The 22359-nt window shown below is 40.7% G+C and overlaps 2 protein-coding genes and 1 long non-coding RNA gene across 4 annotated transcripts; all 3 read left to right on the forward strand.

Moving 5' to 3' along the window:
• The first annotated feature begins 1640 nt into the window (after positions 1-1640).
• Positions 1641-11638, forward strand: LOC146652697 (GTPase IMAP family member 9-like). 2 transcript variants are annotated; one of them, XM_085382721.1, is made up of 2 exons: positions 1641-1722; positions 10346-11638. In XM_085382721.1, exons 1-2 carry the CDS (start codon positions 1698-1700, stop codon positions 11065-11067), a joined length of 747 nt encoding a protein of 248 aa, XP_085238847.1. In that variant the 5' UTR covers positions 1641-1697; the 3' UTR covers positions 11068-11638. The 2 variants fall into 2 exon arrangements, with proteins under 2 accessions (XP_085238847.1, XP_085238846.1); XM_085382720.1 differs by lacking the exon at positions 10346-11638 and adding an exon at positions 8775-10217.
• Positions 11639-16543: 4905 nt separating this feature from the next.
• LOC146652698 (uncharacterized) lies at positions 16544-19594 on the forward strand. The gene is made up of 7 exons (XM_085382735.1): positions 16544-16844; positions 17551-17886; positions 18011-18280; positions 18444-18533; positions 18853-18963; positions 19092-19181; positions 19273-19594. The coding sequence occupies exons 1-7, from the start codon at positions 16790-16792 to the stop codon at positions 19539-19541; spliced, it is 1221 nt and encodes a 406-aa protein (XP_085238861.1). The 5' UTR covers positions 16544-16789; the 3' UTR covers positions 19542-19594.
• A 97-nt stretch (positions 19595-19691) lies between these two features.
• Positions 19692-21701, forward strand: LOC146652699 (uncharacterized). Its single transcript, XR_014907652.1, has 3 exons — positions 19692-19749; positions 19839-19911; positions 20699-21701. It is a non-coding gene; the product is annotated as an uncharacterized LOC146652699 (long non-coding RNA).
• Positions 21702-22359: the final 658 nt, after the last annotated feature.

Raw genomic sequence — 22359 nt, forward strand, 5'->3', positions numbered from 1 at the left:
GTGGAAAGCCCACATGTACAAAAAAGCTTTTCGTTGTTTGCCTTGTAAAACGTTTTCACAGTGACAGCAAGTTTTCCATGGGTACACTGAAGAGTAATTGTGTATAATCTGCCTTATAATGTTAACAATTTTATTTCTTTAATTTTGTCTGCATTTCAAGTTGAGTCTTTAACAGTTTTACGTTCATGCTGCTAGCCCAAAATAATTGAGTAATCTTGATCCTTCAGCTTTATACATTTCAATGAAATTGTAAAGTTTTGTAGGAAGTAGACTGTGGAAGAAAAGAGCTATGGTAGAACGCTCTGTTGTAATCCATACACTGAACCATAACGTAACAACCCCCCCCTCCGCCCCCTTCCCCCCGCACGCACAAAAGTAAAACGTCACTATTTCCACGTCTCGCAGGTTGGAATGAAGGCGGAGTCAACTGGATCCGCTGTCCCTGCCCGGTGCGCGCTCCTGACGCAGGGGAATCAAATTGTGTCGGGAGTTGGAGATAACGACCTTGGTGCACCCTGCTGCCCTGCAGAGAAACATCTCCTCAGGGCCGTGGCTGCCCTCATGGCGTTATGGGTCGCGCGGTCAAATGGTCCTCTGGCAGCATTACTACTACCTCCCTCGCTGCGTCAACCAGCTGGTCCCTTCACAAACATCAGCGAAAAGGTGGGCAAGGTGAGACACACTAACAGAGGCAGCAGCCGCAGTGCCCACTCCTCCTCAGGCCGCCTTTGCCGTGGCCCGAAAGACTCAGGAATGCCCGGGAGTCATCTCCCTCCCCAATTTCTCCTAAGGACTGTAAAAATTCAAACAGGCTACTTATGGACGGCTGTTTACATAAGGCGTGAGCAAAGGAGGGGCTGACGTTACTGAAAATACACGGTGTCCTGACTATTAGGTCAAATCTGTGAATCACATCTGTCTGACTTTAAACTGTTCAAATTCAGCAGCTGAACTGATGTAGTGAAGATTTGTTTTTTACTTACTGTAACTTTAAATACTGAGGTAAACAAGAAAATGGAAAACAAGTGTACAACAGCTCACCTGCTGCACCTACTAAAAACCCCAAGGGAAAAGGCGCCAGAGAGCGAAGGAGAGCAGAAACTTCAAAGATAAAGGAGGGTGGAGAGGGAAGGGAACGGGCTCTTAAGTATTTACATACTTTGCCTTTATTTTTATCTGTTTAAATATAGAGTGATATACTTTCATTGTGAATAGAGTTAATTAATACTCGTCTCACACCACGCTTGCTGAGGCGTTTTATGATATCACTACATCTATTTTGTTTTACATATATCATCTCTAAACACTGTAATATCTCCCCCAAGTCAGATTTGGAAAATGGATTTCTCGTTTACAGAATCTTTTGTCTATTCTGTTCCTGTGTGTGAATAAATAACCTTTGACTGACTAATAGATGAAGAAGCCTAAATAAATCACAGGGGGTGATCATCAATACTAAGTCGGATTCAGAGAAACGGGTGATTTTTTGAGTCTCTGACTTCCTACACTGCCATACCGGGATTTGGAGGGCAGCTAAGTTATTTACTCCACCTCTTGTTTGTGTCACTTGGGGAGGAGTTTACGGTCAGACTATATTACAGCTCTTTCAGTGAAACGAAACTATTCAATGTCACCCCCAGAAAGTGAACACACTTGATCAACTGCTTAGGAAATAACAAACAACAAAAAACAAAAACATGGCTGGCAAACCTGCATTGGAAGGTGAGTACTTTTATCACTTTCACTCTCATTTAAAATTAATTTCTATAATAAACATCTCCGAATTAAAGCACGGGGCGATCTCTATTTTATTAGTTTTCTTTAAGAAAAGAAGTATCCAAGGTTTAAAAAAAAAAAAGAGAGAGAGAGAAAAAACGGCAAGGTTAAAATTAAATCATAAAAGGTATGTCTCCATTGTTTTTAAGACTTCAGTCCAGGCTATTACTTTTCAGTCTAGCTTCACTAATGGCAGTTGCCCTTAACAAAATGGCTGCAGGTTGAATGTCGTTTCCAGAATGTGTGGCTTGCAAATAGCGCGTGAACTTGGTCTCTGTGTGGCCATTTACTAGAGATTTAAAAAAGAAGAGAAAAAAAAAAAAAAAAACTTTACTAGAATTTCTGATTTACATGTCTCACATGGTCCTCTTTTAATTTTTTTTTTAAGTTTGTTATGCCCATTATATCTTTGGACAGTTAGCCACCACATAACCCACCTGTTTTGAATGCAGTTTGTTAGACCTAGAGCTATCAGCACAGGCACCTTAGAGCCACTGATAGTAGGTTGGACCTGATGGAGGGATGCTCTGTTGTGAGTGGGAGTGTTTCAACTGTGAATTATTTTGAAAGGTTCCAGTAAAGACTAGACAGATTTGTTTGTTACACTGGAATAATATATAAAATAGAGTTTAGGATGCAGCTGAAATGAATATTAAAAACACATAACTTGATCGTTTCTGAAGACAACTTTACATCAGTCTTCAGAATATCCACAAACAGCACTAAAATCCTATATCATAATATTCTTAATAACAGTTTTAGTTAAAAATGAGCTGCTAAAACAAGTATAACATGTGTTCTAAAAAATAAAACACTGAAATAAACTAAACGACACAAGTTGGACACCACATCAAACGAAATGTGTCTCACGTTTTACTTTGTCTGAGACGTGGGACGTGAAAACGACATGTGGGGACTCACATGTTCTCAGCGGGTTTTCGTATAATAGCTCATTGTTGAATGAAAGACTCTATTGGCCACATGCAGGTTGCCCCGCAGTGGAATAGAAACCCCCCCGACTTACGCACACAACATAGACATCACATGGGAATACAGGTCGGAGATCGGCAGCGTTACAGGAAAACACTGAAAAAGTACACAACAATGGGAAAGTAGAAGAGGAAAAAAGAGACCTATACTCATGCTGGGCACCTATGGGAGGACAGCATGAGAACAGGAAACAAAAAAAACTCCTCTGCACAGAGAGCACATAAATGTCCACAGTACAACATTGGAGCACGTGACAAGCCACAAGGTTGGGTAGGGGGTGAGGAGAAATCCGAAGGAAACACAGCAGTCATCCTGCACAGCGCTACCATTCCAGCGCGGCACACAGGAAACAAGCATTTTGAAAGGGAGGGGGATGAGTGCGTGCTTATCAGTGTAAGTATATGTGTGTGCGCGCGTGTCCAGAGTTCAGCTGAGACAGTGTCCTCCGCCCTATCAGGCTAAGTATACAGTCTGCCAGCCAACCCAGGTGGCCTTGCATGGAATGGGAAGAATAGTCAACACACAGTCGTTATCTGGGAGCTTTTGTTCGGCTCCAGCCTTGGGCCCGCAGCTGGCGCCGTGGTGTCTGCATGTTGATGTTGTTGATTTTTCTTTTATGCGAGCAGCTCAGGAGAATTTCAAAGCTGTTCTTAACACTCCGACACTGGTCTCTCAATTTCCCGTTGGAGAACCGCGAGCCTCCCCATGATGGTATCAAACTTCCGTCCCGTGGTGTTGTCATTCTTTTGATTCTGAGACCCCACAACTGCAGTGAGCCGTTCTGCGATGTGTTCCAACTTTCGCTCAAGGGTCTCATTTTGAGCAGGCCTCTCTTTGATGTATCCCAATATACGCTCAATGGTGTTATTTTGAGTCTTTACGGCAGCTGTAAGCGTCTCCAAGGTGTTAACCATGCTGCGTCCGGTGTGAGAAGTCGCACCTCGTCCCATCGTTTCAATCTCCAGCGGGCAGCCTTGGGGGGGGTTTGAATTAATTCTCTGATAAGCCAGGGCCAAGCCAGCTCCGATCAGATATCTTCAGCGTCCTCGATCGACAGTCCCGCCAGGCACATGATCCTCCATTTCTGCCACCCGTCCATCGTGTATCCGGCAGGGAATGTCCCTCCAGGGCACTCGGGCTCTCCCAAGCCCAGTCTTCTTGTTGAGAAAAGGGTGTCAATAGCATTCAGAGACCAGTTGATCAAATCCATAATTCTCTTTTAGGTTTTAGAGAACGACAGTGAGAGACTGTTCCAGGGAAAGTAATACACACGAGACAGGACAAGGACACAAGAGGCTAAGCAGGGAAGATAAGGGGAAGGAGGAGAGGAGAAAAGTGCGACCGCCTTCGCCAAGAGCCAAGAGAGGAAAAAAAAGTGCTTTTTGTGGCCTTGTGTAACCACAGGGATAAAAAGAAACCGATCTGGCTTTCATATTCAGTGCACAGCAATCCAGGAAAAAAATCTGTTCTGGGAAAAAAAAAAAAAGAGCAAACAAAGTCATGTCACTCTGAGCTCTACCCAAAATATTTGAATCTTTGTGTCTAATTCAAACCTTACTGTCTGGGGTTTTTTTGGGTTTTTTTTGCTTGTTTTCTCTTTTTTCTTTCTCAACAGGTGATCCAGGTGATTGATATATGTATTTTTTGTCTGTTTGTTTTGTTGGTTTTTGTTTTTAGCCCTTTATCACAGTTCCTTTTCAACGCTGTTTTTGTTTCCCTTATTCTTTCTCCCCTTTCTTTTCCCCAGTCAAGTCCATCCTGTATTTAGCAAGTGAAAATAAAATAAAATAAACAATAAAAGGTGAATCAAATAGACCAATACGGCAAGGCTGGGATGGTCCATTTGGTAAAGGAAATCCGTTGGGCATCTTTCTTTGCTTTTAGACAATAATTCTGATGCCAAAAGAACCAAACGGGACAGGCAAAAAAACCAATAAATAATAATAATTCAAACCTCAGCTTCAGAGCATTTCCTCCATCTGTCTGACACATTTTTTTAGTCTAACTACTGCAACTGCAAAAACTCCTGCTGTTTACATGAACCAGTTATAGTTACTGTACAGGGGTTTTTTTTTTTTGGGGGGGGGGGGGGGGGGGTTGCATAAAAAAATATTAATTATGTTTTAAAAAAAAACTAATGAAAAACTTGCTAAATCTCCTCTCTCAATACCAAATTGCTTATTCTGCTGTTAACTCTAGTTTTGAGCTTCTGGTACTTCAGGTGACGATAATCATTCATAAGACTAGTGCCTGTGCCATTGGGCAGTTTCAAGCTGCATCACTATTTGGAATAAGTCCTACTACCATCTCCAAATTGAAGGCTATGTCAGAGACAGGCCATGAAGTGGACATCCCAAGAAGATCAACACTACAAGAAGATCACCCTGTCAGCACTTAGGAACCATAGGCAGAGTTCTACAGATTTGTAGTCAGGGTTTGCAGGATGATATGCCAACTTTGTTTTGAAAATGGTGACATGATAGAAAGTGCACAGGATGGGTACTGGGGATCCTGCTTTCCTCAGTTTACAGAAGAAGTAGAGGCATTGCTGTGCTTTCTTGGCCAGTGATGCAGTGTTGCATGTTCAGGAGAGGTCCTGTGTAATGTGCACACCCAGAAATTTTTGTGCTGCTCACCTTCTCCACAGCAGCACCATTTATTTTGAGTAACCAACTGATTCACCTTCTTCCTGTAGTTTATCTCATCAGTAGGGATGGGTATCGTTTAGGTTTTATCTGATACCAGTGCCAAACCGGTACTTTTGAAACGGTGCCGGTGCTTAAAGTAAAGTAAAGTGTGCGTGTTAGTCCCCATGGGGAAATAGTTCCTCTGCATTTAACCCATTCACCCAGTGAAGCAGTGGGCAGCCATCAATGCAGCGTCCGGGGAGCAGTGTGTAGGGACGGTACCTTGCTCAGGGGTACCTCAGGGTAGCCGTTCAGTGGAGTTGAACCCCCGACCTTCCGATCATGGGGCCACTACTCTACCTACTGAACTATCCCTGCACTTAAACGGTGCACGAACCGGTGCTTAAAGAATCAAGAACACAAACTTTGTCCAAAAACCTCTCATGTTCAGCTGTTTTTTATAAAAAGGGTTATCCCCTGCAGCTATAGGGCATATATGGTATCACTCTTGGCTGGAAGCAGTGCTTAAACAATGGAAAAAAAAAAAAAAAAAAAAACACAAACTTTGTCCAAAACCTTTCATGTTTAACTGTTTTCCACTTTTTCTTTGGTCATTTTAGCCTTTTTGGCCAGGGTGAAGGGAGTATCTGCCATCAAACAAGAAGACAGCCGCATGTAGCTATGATGATGTTTGCTAGTTCACCTTACATGCATTAATTTAATAACGTGGTTAGCCTACTCAATGTAAATTACACACGAACAACATTAAGCTACTCATGCAGAGAAGAACGGCTGCTGCTGCCATCATCATCCGTCATCATTTCTGCTACACTGGCAGGGCTAGGGGCCAGGACTCTCCTCTTCGGGTGCATGTTGCTAACTCCGGGTCGATAACAGGCACCACACCCGCAGTAGATGCGCACGGTGTGAGGTCTCGCAGCAAGCTATCAAATACGGTGCATTTCTCAGCCTTTAAAAAAACGCTATGCGTCGCCAGGTGTTTCATCAGATTCGAGGTGTTACCTCCTTTTCACAGTATCACCTTAAAGCACTTGTTGCAGGCTGCTGAGTTTGCATCTTTTGCTGTGAAGTACAGCCAGACTTTGACTGCTTCGCTTTGGGCATTTTTAATCTGTAGCTCTGCTCTAAAAGAACGTACGTACCTGGGCCCGCCTACTACGCTCGCAAAGGTAAAATGATTGGCTAGAATCCGAAGTGTATGACATCTCAGGGAAAAAAAAGCACCGAAATGAAGCACCGAAATGTGCGCTGCTTTTCGGTCTGGTTATTACCGTTTATGTCAGAACCGGTGCCATAATGGCACCGGATACCGGTACCCATCCCTACTCATCAGTGTTACTAATAAGACCCACCACAGTTGTATTATCTGCCAACCTAATGAGGAGGTTATTGCTGTAGTGCAAGGTGGAGCCAAGAATCAACATTGTGTAGACAGTGGCGTGTCCAGCGGGGTGGCCTGGGGGGATCTGGACTTTGACTGGGCCATTCTAACACATGGATATGTTTTGTTTTAAACCATCCATTGTTGCCCTGGCTTTATGTTTAGGGTCGTTGTCCTGCTGGAAGGTGAACCTCTGCCCCAGTCTCAAGTCTTTTGCAGACTCCAAGAGGTTTTCTTCCAAGATTGCCCTGTATTTGGCTCCATCCATCTCCCCATCAACTCTGACCAGCTTCCCTGTCCCTGCTGAATAGAAGCACCCCCAGAGCATGATGCTGCCACCACCATATTTGACAGTAGGGGATGGTGTGTTCAGAGTGATGTGCAGTGTTAGTTTTCCGCCACACATAGTGTTTTGCATTTTGACCAAAAAGTTCCTATTTTCATCTGACCAGAGCACCTTCTTCCACATTTTTGCCGTGTCCCCTACATGGCTTGTGGCAAAGTGCAAACGGGACTTCTTATGGTTTTCTGTTAACAATGGTTTTCTTCTTGCCACTCTTCCATAAAGGCCAACTTTGTGCAGTGCACGACTAATATGGACAGATTCCCCCACCTGAGCTGTAGATCTCGGCAGCTCGTCCAGAGTCACCATGGGCCTCTTGGCTGCATTTCTGATCAGCGCTCTCCTTGTTCGGCCTGTGAGTTTAGGTGGACGGCCTTGTCTTGGTAGGTTTACAGTTGTGCCATACTCCTTCCATTTCTGAATGATCGCTTGAACAGTGCTCCGTGGGATGTTCAAGCCTTGGGAAATCTTTTTGTAGCCTAAGCTTTAAATTTCTCAATAACTTTATCTCTCACCTGTCTGGTGTGTTCTTTGGACTTCATGGTGTTGCTGCTCCCAATATTCTCTTAGACAACCTCTGAGGCCGTCACAGAGCAGCTGTATGTACTGACATTAGATTACACACAGGTGCACTCTATTTAGTCATCAGGCAATGCCTATGGGCAAGTGACTGCACTCAGACCAAAGGGGGCTGAATAATTACACACACCCCACTTTGCAGTTATTTATTTGTGAAAAATGTTTGAAATCATGTATGATTTTCGTTCCACTTCTCACGTGTACACCACTTTGTGTTGGTCTTTCATGTGGAATTCCAATAAAATCGATTCATGTTTGTGGCTGTAATGTGACAAAATGTGGAAAAGTTCAAGGGGGCCGAATACTTTTGCAAGCCACTGTAGATGTTTTAAGGCTGTAAAACCCCTCACTACACACTTTATACACTTTTCTCAGACAGGCACTTTTCTCTCTTGTTTAAACACCCTCGAAGTTCAAACCTTCGTAGAAAAATAAGTCCAGTATTATGGAATGAAACCAAAGATTAAACCCTGTTTTCAGGTGCAGGACATGGGAATAGAGCAGCTGTGAGAGAATTCAATATTAATGAATCAATGGGACAGAAGTAGACGAAGCAAGAAGAACGAGTTGAGTAAAGTTTGACTTATCTGACTCTTTTGTTTCGTTTAATGCGCCTCATAACCTGGTGTGCCTTATGGTCCGAAAAATACGGTAACTTTTAGCTTCCTTTAGCATGTCAAAAGGTCCAACTTTTTGTGCGTTGGTTAGCATCTTCCCCTGCCTTTTGAGTGCTACCGCAGGTGCCTTTGACGGTACAGCACTTCAGAGTCACACTGCTAGCGATCGAAGATTTATGTAAATTTGACAAGCTGAACGCATTCTGTACTGTACAGGAGACATGGCACGAGGAGACTGATTGACAGTTGTTTACAGCCAATCAGGATGCCAAACACATTTGTGTGGGGGGGAAAAGAAAAGAAAAAGCATGCAAAATTGCAAAAAAAAAATCAGCGAAAGAGCAAGACCTTGAAAGGTAAACCCTGTTATGGCGAGGGACCACTGTAGATAAAATAAACTGATGGGGGTAAACAGGTAACATCATTGTGTTCTCTCACAGATCTCAGGATTGTACTTGTTGGGAAAACTGGAGTTGGGAAGAGTGCAGCAGGAAACACCATCTTAGGAAGAGATGCTTTTAAATCTGAGCTGACTTCTTCCTCAGTGACAGAAGTGTGTGAGAAAAAGATGGGAGAGTTTGGTGGCCTTAAACTGGCTGTAATTGATACACCAGGACTGGGTGACACAAATAAATCTGAAGAGCAGGTGAGGAGAGAGATTGCTCGATGCATGTCCTTTGCTGCTCCTGGGCCACATGTTTTTTTGGTTGTGCTCCAGCCAACCAGATTCACAAAAGAAGAACAAAAATCAGTGAAAATCATTCAGACAATATTTGGAAAAGAGGCATCACGTTACACCATGGTACTGTTTACCCATGGAGATGAGCTGAAGAAAAGACATTCCTCCATAGAAAAATTAATTAATGAGAATCCAGATCTCCGCCGCTTCATCAGTCAGTGTCACAGAAATCATCATGTTTTTGACAATGATGACAGAGATCCCTCTCAGCTTAAAGAGCTGCTGCTGAAGATCAGTGCAATGATTCAACTAAATGGAGGAGGCTTCTACACCAACGAAATGTTCCAAGAGGCCGAGAGAGCCATAAAACAAAAGATTAAAGAACTTCTGGAAAAATATCCAGACATGAATCTTGAAGAAGCAAGAAGAAAGGCAGAGGAAGACAACTCCTTTATTCAGGCTGTTCTAAAGGGTGTTGTTATTGGAGCTACTGCTGGAGGTCTAGGTTTAGCTGCTGCTGGTGCAGCCGCTGCTGGAGTTGCTGCTGCTGGAGCTGCTGCTGGAGCGGCTGTTGGAGTTGGAGTTGGAGCTGCTTTTGGAGCTGCTGTTGCAGCTGCATATGCCGGGGTTCCCAAACAAGATATATATTTCAGAGTGAAAGATGAAACAGGATGCAACATACAGTAAAACACAAAGGATTGCAGTAATTAGTTAGATCATTCCAGCCCTATGAAAAATTTAGATAAACTTTAAACTATATTTCATAAATATTGTTTATTTTTCCTGTTCTGTCACCATATTATCTTTATCATAAGGCTGATTGCTGCTCAGATACAGATATAGATTAGCATCTTGTTTCATTAATTATTTTTATGATTTTTTTGTCTGCAGCCCTTGACATGTCCTTATGTTGTATGTCAGTAGAACACATTATCCACACTGAACCTTTTAATTATGTTCCTATATTCAAAAGCAATAACTGATTGATAACTGTGTGTGTGTGTGTGTGTGTGTGTGTGTGTGTGTGTGTGTGTGTGTGTGTGTGTGTGTGTGTGTGTGTCACTTTGTTTGCCACTGATGGACTCAAAGGTGATCAAAGCAAACAGGCTGGAACAGGCCGGACGTTTGGTCAAATGTGCCCCTCTGGATTATTAAGTCTAAAAAATGTTAAAGTGATCCTTTTAAAATAAATTACATCAAGAGAAAAAGCACATGCTGTCTGAAATGCTTTTTATTGTTATCTGCTGTTTATAAAATGAGCTATTATGTGCACAGGTGGTGAGCATACTGATACACTGGTGTAACGCCACCTGATGACCTGTGTTGTTTCAGGCTCACGCCTCAGGGTGGTGCTGGTGGGGCAGGAGAGAGTGGGGAAGAGTTCAGCGGGAAACACCATCCTGGGAAAGAAGGCGTTTGACTGTAAGATCAGTTCCAGCCCAGTGACTCTGTGTAGTCAGAAACTAGAAGCTGATGTTCAGGGTCGCAGAATCTCTGTGGTCGATACTCCTGGACTCTTCAGCACTCGGTTGTCTATAAACATGGTGAAAGCAGAGATGTTAAAAGCACTCAAGCTGAGCTTTCCAGGTCCTCACGTTTTCCTCCTCGTCCTCCAGCTCGGAAGATTCACCAAACAAGAGCAGGAAGGGCTGAAAAGCCTGCAGACAATGCTGAGTCCTGACGTTTCCAAACACACCATGGTCCTGTTCACATATGGAGACCGACTGAAAAACACCATCGACACAGAGAAGTTTGTCAGCAAAGACAACAACCTGAAGGAACTGCTTAAAAACTGCAGCGGTCTGTACCACGTGTTCAACAATGAAGAGATGGATGAGAGGCTCCAAGTCCACGAGCTGCTAGACAAAATAGACTCCATTACAGATGGAGGACATTTGTACTATCAGGGAAGCTTTGAGTCAGAGAGATCGATCAGGAGTTTCTATGTGTATTGCTGGGGTTTAACGCTCCGGGTTCTTAGACAAATTAATTACATGGGAATATTTAACATCATCCGTTTCATCTTCACATGGTGGGAGACACATTTCGAGTGAGATAAAACTGTAAAATGAGGCAGAGGAGAGAAAGAACACAGGATGACGGCTGAGAAACAAAGGACAAAAACAGGAGTATGTGACAGGAGGAATGTTTTCATCAGTTCTTGATACCCAGAGGTCACACATCCACAGATTTTGTTAAGCACATATCTAGATTAGAATCATAGCTGGGTGGAGTCTATTCCAAGTGACAGAGTTGTTGATGAAATCTGAAATAAACTGAGATAGACACAACCAGGTTGTCTTGATGAGTTGTATTTACCTTTGGGTCAAACAACAGCACTGAGAGATTAACAGTAGTCTGCATGTTTTTGACAAAGAGAGACTGTAAGCCTAGATTAAAAAAGAAAAAAGAAAGAAACAATTTATCTCTCAGAATCCCGGGTAATGACAGATATCTTGTACACAGACATGTGGTACATCTGTAAGATTACTGTCGCCAAGTAAGAGTAAGAAAACAGGTAAGAATAACCATTTAAAATCATCTAAATGACATTTTTGAAGAAATGTACTGTTTTTCTATTTTGATATCTACTTTTTCCTAAACTGATTTTTGTTCGTGTATTCATGTCACTCCTTTATATGCAATGTTTTATGTTGCTTGTATCTATGTAAGTGGAAGTAGCTTCAAACTGATATTAATAAGTAGCTCTTAATATCATTGCAAGGCAAGTTTATTTGTATAGCACAATTCAACAACAAGGTGATTCAAAGTGCTTTACAGAGACATTAGAAACAAAAACAAATAAAAAGCATGATTTAAAATTGATTAAAACAAGCAAGCAAACAAACTAACTAACTAAATAACAAACAAACAAACAAAACAGTATGTAAAAGCAAAACAGATAAAATCAGAACAATAGATAAAATCAGTAGTTAAAAATCAGTAGTTAAAATGTTAGTTTGAAATTTAAGCTTAAGGATTGCAATACAGGATTAGCCAATATTCATTATTAAGGAAGAAGATGCAGATCAATAAAACAGTAATTTGATGATGTAGCCCGAGTTGTGACGTGTGCTGCCTCTTTTTCCCCCTCTTATGTTAATTTGTTTTAAACAGAACATAAATCAGCAAACAGATTTCTCTTGTTTGTGTTATATTGTTTGCATGAACTGAAGAAGCATCTTAGATGAGAGTTGAAACATCTTTAAGGAATTTTACATCCAGTCGCTTTATTTCCAAGCTCCTTAGACTCTTGTTTACATTCTTTACCAGACTGGTGGATGTTTATCATTGTGGCTGTGGGTTTAGCACTCCTAATAGCTGTTGTGGTCATCATCATCATATACAAAAGAGTTAAGTGTCAGAATATTACCAAGCAGGATGGATTAACTTGAATTTTGTTTGTGGAAGCAAAAGTTGAGTCCTTGTCTTGTCTTGTCTTGTCAGGGAAACCAGCAAAAATGGATACAAACACTGTGAGTTTTTAAAGTAGACTTATTAAATATTTATTACATTCTTTCTTTGTGGACCAAGTGCATGCTAACTTGACCTTTAATGCACTTATTTTCTAAAGTGACTTGGGCAAGGTTGTCTACAAAATGAATAAACTGTAATGACAAATATACCTTTATAATCTTATTTTGTTGGGTAATAATCACTAAAAGCAGAGTAATGGATGCCCAAAGATCACAAAATTTAGACTTGTCAGATGGTATTGATGTGTGAGAATGCCATTTTGTTTTTTAAAGGTGTGTAATAATGAAAACGATGGAGCAGTAAACTGTGAAAATGTCTGCTCTTCTGATGGAGTTTGACTGACTGTGCTGCTTCTGTCAGACCCACTGACCAAAAACATCAATGTCAACATCAACTCTTGTTTTGTAGTTGGACAACCATGTTAACATTCATTTTATCTCTTAGTTAGAACACCTCTGTGCAAATTATTTTTTGTTCAGTTGTTAAAACCTATGTGTTCTTGTTATGGATAATTTTAGTTGACTCCAATGTTGAGGTCTGAAAGGGATGATAGTGCTTTTTTGGAGCACCTGACCAGCTCCTCTTCAGCAATTTATTTTTTGCCTCTGTGGAGCTTTCATTGACATCGTGATTTCTTCAGAATGGGACTGGTAACACTGGCTATAACTCATGCTAGTTTGTCTTTATATCAACTATATCAGTAATAAATGTATCTGTTTTATGCTTTACATCTGTTCCTTTGCATCTCGTATTTGTTGATGAGCTTATTGGGCTTTGAATATTAGTGTACACACATAATGTAATATGCAAATAAAGAAATAAACAGTGTTGAATAGTCTCATCAGGATGCTTTCAGAAAGAAAACTTTCAGGGATCACTAAACAGGCAACACTCAAATGCAGGACTCGATCATAGAAGTTCAGGCCATTTATTTACAGTGGGGCAAAAAAGTATTTAGTCAGCCACCGATTGTGCAAGTTCCCCCACTTAAAATGATGACAGAGGTCAGTAATTTGCACCAGAGGTACACTTCAACTGTGAAAGATAGAATGTGAAAAAAAAATCCATGAATTCACATGGTAGGATTTGTAAAGAATTTATTCGTAAATTAGGGTGGAAAATAAGTATTTGGTCACCTCAAACAAGGAAAATCTCTGGCTCTCACAGACCTGTAACGTCTTCTGTAAGAAGCTTTTCTGTCCCCCACTCGTTACCTGTATGAATGGCACCTGTTTGAACTCATCATCTGTATAAAAGACACCTGTCCACAGCCTCAAACAGTCAGACTCCAAACTCCGCCATGGCCAAGACCAAAGAGCTTTCGAAGGACACCAGGAAAAGTATTGTAGACCTGCACCAGACTGGGAAGAGTGAATCTACAATAGGCAAGCAGCTTGGTGTGAAAAAATCAACTGTGGGAGCAATCATCAGAAAATGGAAGACATACACGACCACTGATAATCTCCCTCGATCTGGGGCTCCACACAAGATCTCATCCCGTGGGGTCAAAATGATCATGAGAATGGTGAGCAAAGATCCCAGAACCACACGGGGGGACCTGGGGAATGACCTGCAGAGAGCTGGGACCAAAGTAACAAAGGTCACCATCAGTAACACACTACAACGGCAGGGAATCAAATCCCGCAGTGCCAGACGTGTTCCGCTGCTGAAGCCAGTGCATGTCCAGGCCCGTCTGAAGTTTGCCAGAGAGCACATGGATGATACAGCAGAGGATTGGGAGAATGTCATGTGGTCAGATGAAACCAAAGTAGAACTTTTTGGTATAAACTCAACTCGTCGTGTTTGGAGGAAGAAGAATACTGAGTTGCATCCCAAGAACACCATACCTACTGTGAAGCATGGGGGTGGAAACATCATGCTATGGGGCTGTTTTTCTGCCAAGGGGACAGGACGACTGATCCGTGTTAAGGACAGAATGAATGGGGCCATGTATCGTGAGATTGTGAGCCAAAACCTCCTTCCATCAGTGAGAACTTTGAAGATGAAACGAGGCTGGGTCTTCCAACATGACAATGATCCAAAACACACCGCCCGGGCAACAAAGGAGTGGCTCCGTAAGAAGCATTTGAAAGCCCTGAAGTGGCCTAGCCAGTCTCCAGACCTCAACCCCATAGAAAATCTGTGGCGGGAGTTGAAAGTCCGTGTTGCTCGGCGACAGCCCCAAAACATCACTGCTCTCGAGAAGATCTGCATGGAGGAATGGGCCAAAATACCAGCTACTGTGTGTGCAAACCTGGTAAAGACCTATAGTAAACGTTTGACCTCTGTTATTGCCAACAAAGGTTATGTTACAAAGTATTGAGTTGTATTTTTGTTATTGACCAAATACTTATTTTCCACCCTGATTTACGAATAAATTCTTTACAAATCCTACCATGTGGATTCATGGATTTTTTTTTCACATTCTGTCTCTCACAGTTGAAGTGTACCTCTGATGCAAATTACTGACCTCTATCATCATTTTAAGTGGGGGAACTTGCACAATCGGTGGCTGACTAAATACTTTTTTGCCCCACTGTACATTAAATTAGAGTTCAAATAGAAGATCAACACTAGAGAAGTTCTTGGTTTCTACAAGTTAGTGTTTTCCACAAGTCCACACAGATTCTCTTCTAAGAACACAAACCAGCCCACTGCTCTCCAGCAAGAGTTTCTCCAGCAGAGAAACGAGCAGAGCAATCCAGCAAAGATGGAACAACTCCCTTTTAAATAAAAATAGAAGTGGAACATAAAATGAGGAAGTGACTAAGGAAGTGAAATGTTGGATTTTTCTAAGTAGAAGCACTATTTTAGTCTTACTGACCGTAAGACTGATTGTAGCCTGAGGACAAATTTCTGGGGGGGATGCATCTGCCTATGGCCCAGTGGCTGACAGCGTGGACAACAACTTGCTCCTGAACACCGTAAAGACCAAGGAACTTGTTGCAGATGACATCCTGCCAGTCACCATCAACAGGGTCTGTATGGCAAGAGTCTCAGACTTCTGCTTCTTGGGAGTCAATAGCAGGAAGGACCAGACTTGCCAAACACACACTACTGAGGTTGTAAAGAAAGAAAGAAAGAAAGAAAGAAAGAAAGAAAGAAAGAAAGAAAGAAAGAAAGAAAGAAACTACTTTCTGAGGGTTCTCAGACAGAACAACATCCCTGAGAAACTGTTGGTGTCCTCTTATCGCTGCCGGGGCCGGTCCGTGAGTCATTTGGTACCTAGCCGCGAGAGTTGAGACTCAGGTGTGAAGTTTATGGTTTTCATGGTTTTTATCAGTTTTATCATTATTACTTTTTTTAATCATTTTTATCTGGGTTTCCCTGGGTCTTTCCCTGTGTGTTATGAATAAATCTTCCTTTTTTTGGTACCGGTACTGGTTTTATTTTGTTGTGTTTATCCTCGACACCTTAAAGGCCGGTCCGTGAAAATATTGTCGGACATAAACCGGTCCGTGTCACAAAAAAGGTTGGAGACCGCTGGCCTAGCAGATAGTCAGCTGTCCTCTCCCCTCACTTGAAAAATTGCACAGCTCCCATTGTCTCAAGAGCATTAATCGAATCCTTCAAGACCCAGCTCACCCTGGTCATGTACTGTTTGAATGTCTACCTGAAACTAACAGACTAAGCAACAGATTTTATCCCCAAGCAAGCCATCACCATGCTGAACACTACTGAATTAGGCAATCAGATCCAATACAGCTTTCATGTACAATGTAACATTGTTACAACACAATCTCAGGTTTACACATTTGATGCTACGGTTACCACTGGTCTTTACATCAGCACCAGCAAACAAGGTAAATCATTGAGAACACAGTCTTGATCACTGTCATCAGCATGGATTCTGTTCTTTAATAAACACTGAAGCAATATGCAATATGAGTTTGCACAAGACAGAATGTCACACTGCACAATGTAATGTCATTGCTGGTACAAGTACATATTTCTATATATGGCAGTGGACAGGAAGTGTGCTGTGGCTTCAGTGGAGATAAACCTCTACAGCACATATTTTAATATCCTGTAGATTTACTCTAATTTACCTCAATTAAAGTAAGTAAGACTGCTGTCTCAGTTTGGTTAAAGAAGGATGTAAGTTCATTTTTTCTTTCATATCTACACGTTTGTAAAAACTAAGGGAATACATATGACCTACCAACATTAAAAATAACCACAGCGTGAATGAAGAGGAGACAGGAAGTAAAGAAGATAGACATTTGTCTTTGACAAGTACAACAGAGTTCGCAAGTTGCAGTTGTGACAAGATGAGAAGGAAAACCAGAACAAAAGGCAATGATTGATCACAAATTATTCAACATTTCTCTATTTTTGTTGCTTCTTTATTCAGGTAAGGTATCCTTTACAAATACTCTAAAACATAATTTTTACTTAATATCAACAACAAATTTTAAAAATACATTTTCAGATCTGAAAATAAACAAAGACACTGCATATTAGAGTAAAGACTTTATTTTAGTCCAGTCTCATTATTTATATTTCTTTACTTTTTAAATCAACAGTAATTGCACAAAATGATGCGATTTATGCGAAATATGAGAACTGTTTAGGTAAACCACCCTAAAAAATTTTTTATTTCATGTATTAAACCACAAAAAGCATATAAAGTGCTTTGAGAACTCAGAGTAGAAAAACGCTATATAAGAACTAGCCCATTTACCATTTGATATAATATATTTTTGGCCACTGTGACCCATGGGACACTGTTTTCCCTACTCAGCATTTCTACTTCAAACCAGGCTCACAGTGCATTATGCATAATGCAACTGTAGGAAAGGAAGATCTACATGTACCTACAAGTATTAAAATGTTTGGGGGGGGCTTCTGTTTAAAGGTAAAGATACATTTAACATGTAACAAATTTTTTCCAACTTCTTTTCAGATTTACTTTATTCTGAAATCTTTATGTAGACAGCTGTGCTTTTGTTACAGCAAAACTGAGTTTGGTGCACACATTTTTTCTGTGCACAAGAATGTAAATTATCTGCATTTGCACAAGTAATGGTAATATTTTTGTTTCTCTTTCATGTTCTCAGGAGCACTTAGTGAAGATCTTTCGCTTGCCTTCACTGTCAGAGATGGAGATAAAGTCACTTTGCCTTGTAAAAATCGGTTCAACATTCATCACAACTGTGACACTATCACCTGGATCTTCAGAGATTCAAGAGGCACACCAGCAGTAGAGCTGGTTAATCTTGGACAAATCAAAGAAGAAGCCAAATCAGACAGACTGAGTGTTACAGCAGAATGCTCACTGGTTATAAAGAAGGTCACAGCTGAGGATGTTGGTCGTTACACCTGCAGACAGTTTAGAGGTAATCCAGGGAGACAGCAAGGTCCAGATGCTGTGGTTTATCTGTCTGTTGTCGTCAGTAAGTATTTACACCACAATATATTTTAGTTCAAGTGGTGTCATTGGAACAGCATATTTTCATTATATATGAAAATAAATATGTGTTCTTGCTTCATTTTTCTCTTGCAATTCATCTTCACCAGTGACCGAAAAGAAGAACGCTGATGAGGTGACTTTAAGCTGCTCTGTGTTGACATTTGATCGGTGTAGACACAAAGTGAAGTGGATCCATAACAGAAGAGATCTGGATAGAGATTACTCAAATTTAAAAACATCACAGTCTTCCTGCTCTGCTACTGTGACATTTCTGAACCTTACATATGGTCACATATCAAGTTCTGACTTTAAGTGTAGCTTAAAAAGAACAGAAAATAACAAAGAGCAGCTTTTTACCTTCAGCCATCATTCATCAGGTAAAAAACCAGGAGAGGTTCTGAAGAGCTTATTAAATAAATTCACATTATTTTGTCTAAATACCTAAGATATTATCTTGTTTTATTAATCTGAAGATTTAATTGACTGAATATACAGAAAGTTTTCTAATGAAAGGGCCACTGAATTTTGTTTTTTGTTCAGGTGAAGAAACAAATACAGCAACAACAGTTAAATTAGACACAGTGACTACAATAAAAGTGCTGGAAATGGATGGTTCAACAAACTTACCAGGTAATGTCAACAATATTCTGTATCAATTTTTCAGCAAAGTCTTTTTCTTTCTGAATTTTAGGAGAAAATGTTAGTTGTTGTTAGTGAATGAGCAAAGTTTAATCAAAAGTCATTAAGACTGGTGTTAGTAATGACTTCATTTATGGGTTTTAATTTACAATATTACATATACAAAGCAAACTCTTACAGCTTCCTAATGAGTAGTTGCCAGAGTTTTGTTTCTTTGTTCAGATGAAGATACATAAACAAATCATTTAACTGTTATAGAACATACAGAATGAAAGATCCTTTCGATTTTATTCTTTTGTTTTTGGTGAAGAAATATATGCAGCAGCAACAATTAAATTGGAAATAATGACTGAATCTGGCATTAAAGGAGGTCTGACAACAAAACAGCTGGAAATCATGAATGGTTTGAGAAAATTACCAGGTAATGGCAACAATATCTCTCTCTTTCTACAGACTTCAGTAAATATTAAAGGCATGCTCTGATATTTCAGATCATGTACTTAAACATACATTTAAAATATACTTTTCATGTTTTCACTCTCTTCCCAGACTTGTCCTGGTACAGGCTTGCCATTGTGGCCCTGGGTTTAGTAGCACTTATAGCAGCTGTTGTTGTCGTCAGCATCTGGATAAGAGCTGGTGGGATTTATTCACATATAAACAGAAAGGTTGATAAACCTGGATTCTGTTTGTGGAAGTTAAAGTTGACTCCTTATTTTCTAATTTTTAGGGAAAAAAGCACAGATGGATGAAAACATGGTGAGTTTATTAATCAGAATGAAACAGATAATTTTAGATTTTTTCCTTCATTTGTGCCACGAGAACAACAAAACAGCACGACACATTAGGACAAGACAGATAATAAATAGAAAATTAAGCTGGAATGTCTGCAATAAAACAACGTTTCCCAATAACACAAACATGTCGGATTATACAGAAATTTTAGAGCTCACAGTTCTCCTCATGAAGAGGCGGCACTCATCAGGATCAAAACACTAATTCATGGCAAACCTGATAAAAGCTCACATAAGGATCAATGAATATCCATATCTATGCCATATATATATATATATATATATATATATATATATATATATATATATATATATATATATATATATATATATATATATTTGCCTGTTTGTTTCAGGAACAGAATTTAAACTCTGCAGTAACTTCGTCTGCTCCAGGAACCATTCAGGAATCTGTGAGATCAAACATGTATTTGTTCACTTATATGTTGAATCTGCATTTTATACATTACTGAGCAGTCTTTATGTTGTCTTCACTGTGCAGGCTGATCTTCAAGATGTTGTTCTACGCCTCCCTCAGCTACACTGAGACCACCTACAGCTGTCCAGGTCTTCAGGTAATTTGATTGTTAAGGTGGCGGGGTTTCTCCTCCTACTGATCCCTGTCGGTAGTTACTGCTTACCCATTGGTTTTAGGGCACATGGCTGGAAGATCTGGCGTAGTTATTGACCTGTCTCCTGGAGTATCCTCTGGTGCAACACGTTCTCACTCTTTAAGCAGAGGAACCCTGGCCAAGCATCCATATATAGTAAGGAGTAAGAACCTTGTGGCAGGGCGTGGTCTGCAGTGCCGCTGCAGGGGTGGTGGATGCACCTGAGTGGCAACACACCTCGCCAATTTAAAGTGTGGGCTAACTCCTGTCGTGGTTGTTGGTGTGTCAGGCTGTGCACAAAGAAACTGCAGCTAAGGGTTTGTACAGCAACCAATGAATAAAGATAATGCAAAGCATGTTCATGTAGTGGGGTCTGCTGTGGTTACATTCCTAGACGGCCGGCCTCTGGCTCAAAGCTTTTCAGTGAAGTGAAAATATTGAACATGGACATTTTTGTGTTTTTCTGAAATAGTTATGTTATGGTGTGCAAGGGGAAATTATTTAGGTTTGATTTAAAGAAAAACCCTTGGGAAATTTTGACAAAAATTTTACATTTCATCGAGAGGCTAGTAATTTTGTCCTTATCTGTTCATATGTAAAAACAAAAAATATTAAAATAAAAAGAAATTGGCTCACAAGAGGAGCCGTAAAGTAAATGTGTTTGTAACAAAAAGGTTTGTTAAAGCTCCCAGACAGGGCAGGTTAGGAAACAAAAAGGAAAAAAAGAAAAAAGCTGTGTATTCTTTTTCAGGCTCCCCATAAAGAAGATGAAGAAGGTGAAGCTTTGACCTACATTATATGTCCAGTCTCTTCTCCTGGACCTGCTCCCAGCAACCTCTATGCTAACATCAACAAACCAAAAGACTAAAAAACAGGAAAAAACACAGAATCTCTTTTTCTTTGATAACTTCTTTCTTTCTTTCCATTCTTGTGTAATGAAAGAGGGTTTCTGTTTTGTTAAAGTTCCCAGGATTTAACAACAGTGATAATATAATCTGTATTTTAATTTTTAATTTCTAACCCAGAATGTTGCACTATATTTTTTCATAGATTGTTTATTGCTTTATCAGTGTGCATATATGTGTTTGTATATCTGCAGTTTAGGCCTGATGATTTTATGATATTAAAAAGTGTTTTTCCATTATGTAAAATCCCAAGCAGCCAATAAAGGCTCCAGCACATGAGTTTTATTGTCACGGTACTGGGTCTCTGACCCAGTGTTTTTGTTGGTTTTAGTTATGTTCTTTGTTTATTGTATTTCATGTATAGGTTTCCTGTTACTTTGCCTTCCCTGTGTCCCGTGTCTAGTTACCCTTGTCTCCATGTTCCTTCTGCCTCCCCAGTGAGTTGTGTCTTTTGTCACTCCTGTCTCTCTGCTCCGTGTTCAGTTTGTTCAGTGTCAAGTCAGCGTCTTTGTGTTATATTTCCTGTTACTGTGACGTTCCCTTGTCTCATGTCAGTGTTTGTGGTTTTGCTTTGGTCTTTTCATGTTTGATTACTCCCACCTGCACCTTGCTCCTGTGTCTCATTCCCTCGTTATCCCTCAGTGTATTTAAGCCCTGTGTTTTCCTTGTTCTGTGTTGTGTTGTACGGTGTGTGTTTACCTGTGTGCGCCTCTCTGTGTGCTTAGTAGGGATGGGTATCGTTTAGGTTTTATCCGATACCGGTGCCAAATCGGTACTTTTGAAACGGTGCCGGTGCTTAAACGGTGCTCGAACCGGTGCTTAAAGAATGGAGAACACAAAATTGGTCCAAAAACCTCTCATGTTCAGCTGTTTATTTTGTAAAAAGATAACAATGTTAGCCTTTTCTGCAGCTATAGGGCATATATGGTATCACTCTTGGCTGGAAGCAGTGCTTAAACAATGGAAAAAACACAAACTTTGTCCAAAACCTCTCATGTTTAGCTGTTTCCCACTTTTTCTTTGGTCATTTTAGCCTTTTTGGCCAGGGTGAAGGGAGCATCTGCCATCAAACAAGAAGACAGCCGCATGCAGCTATGATGATGTTTGCTAGTTCACCTTACATGCATTAATGTAATAACGTGGTTAGCCTACTCAACGTAAATTAGCTACTCACGCAGAGAAGAACAGCTGCTGCTGCATCATCATCCTCATCATTTCTGCTACACTGGCAGGGCTAGGGGCCAGGACTCTATTCTTCGGGTTTTTGGGGGATGTTGCTCCGGGTCCGATAACTGGCAACCCACCCGACGTGCACGGTGTGAGGTCTAGCAGCAAGCTATCAAATACGGCGCATTTCTGGGCTTTTAAAAAAAACGCTATGCGTCGCCAGCTGTTTAATTCTTGGTGTTACTTCCTTTGACAGTATCACAGTATCAGCTTAAAGCACTTGTTGCTGCTGAGTTTGCATATTTTGCTGTGAAGTACAGCCAGACTTTTGACCGCTTCG

Source organism: Rhamphochromis longiceps, linkage group LG15 (genome assembly GCF_057381845.1).
Source record: "Rhamphochromis longiceps isolate RC_006_pf linkage group LG15, R_longiceps_female_GT1.1, whole genome shotgun sequence".
Classification (NCBI taxonomy): Eukaryota; Metazoa; Chordata; class Actinopteri; order Cichliformes; family Cichlidae; genus Rhamphochromis; species Rhamphochromis longiceps.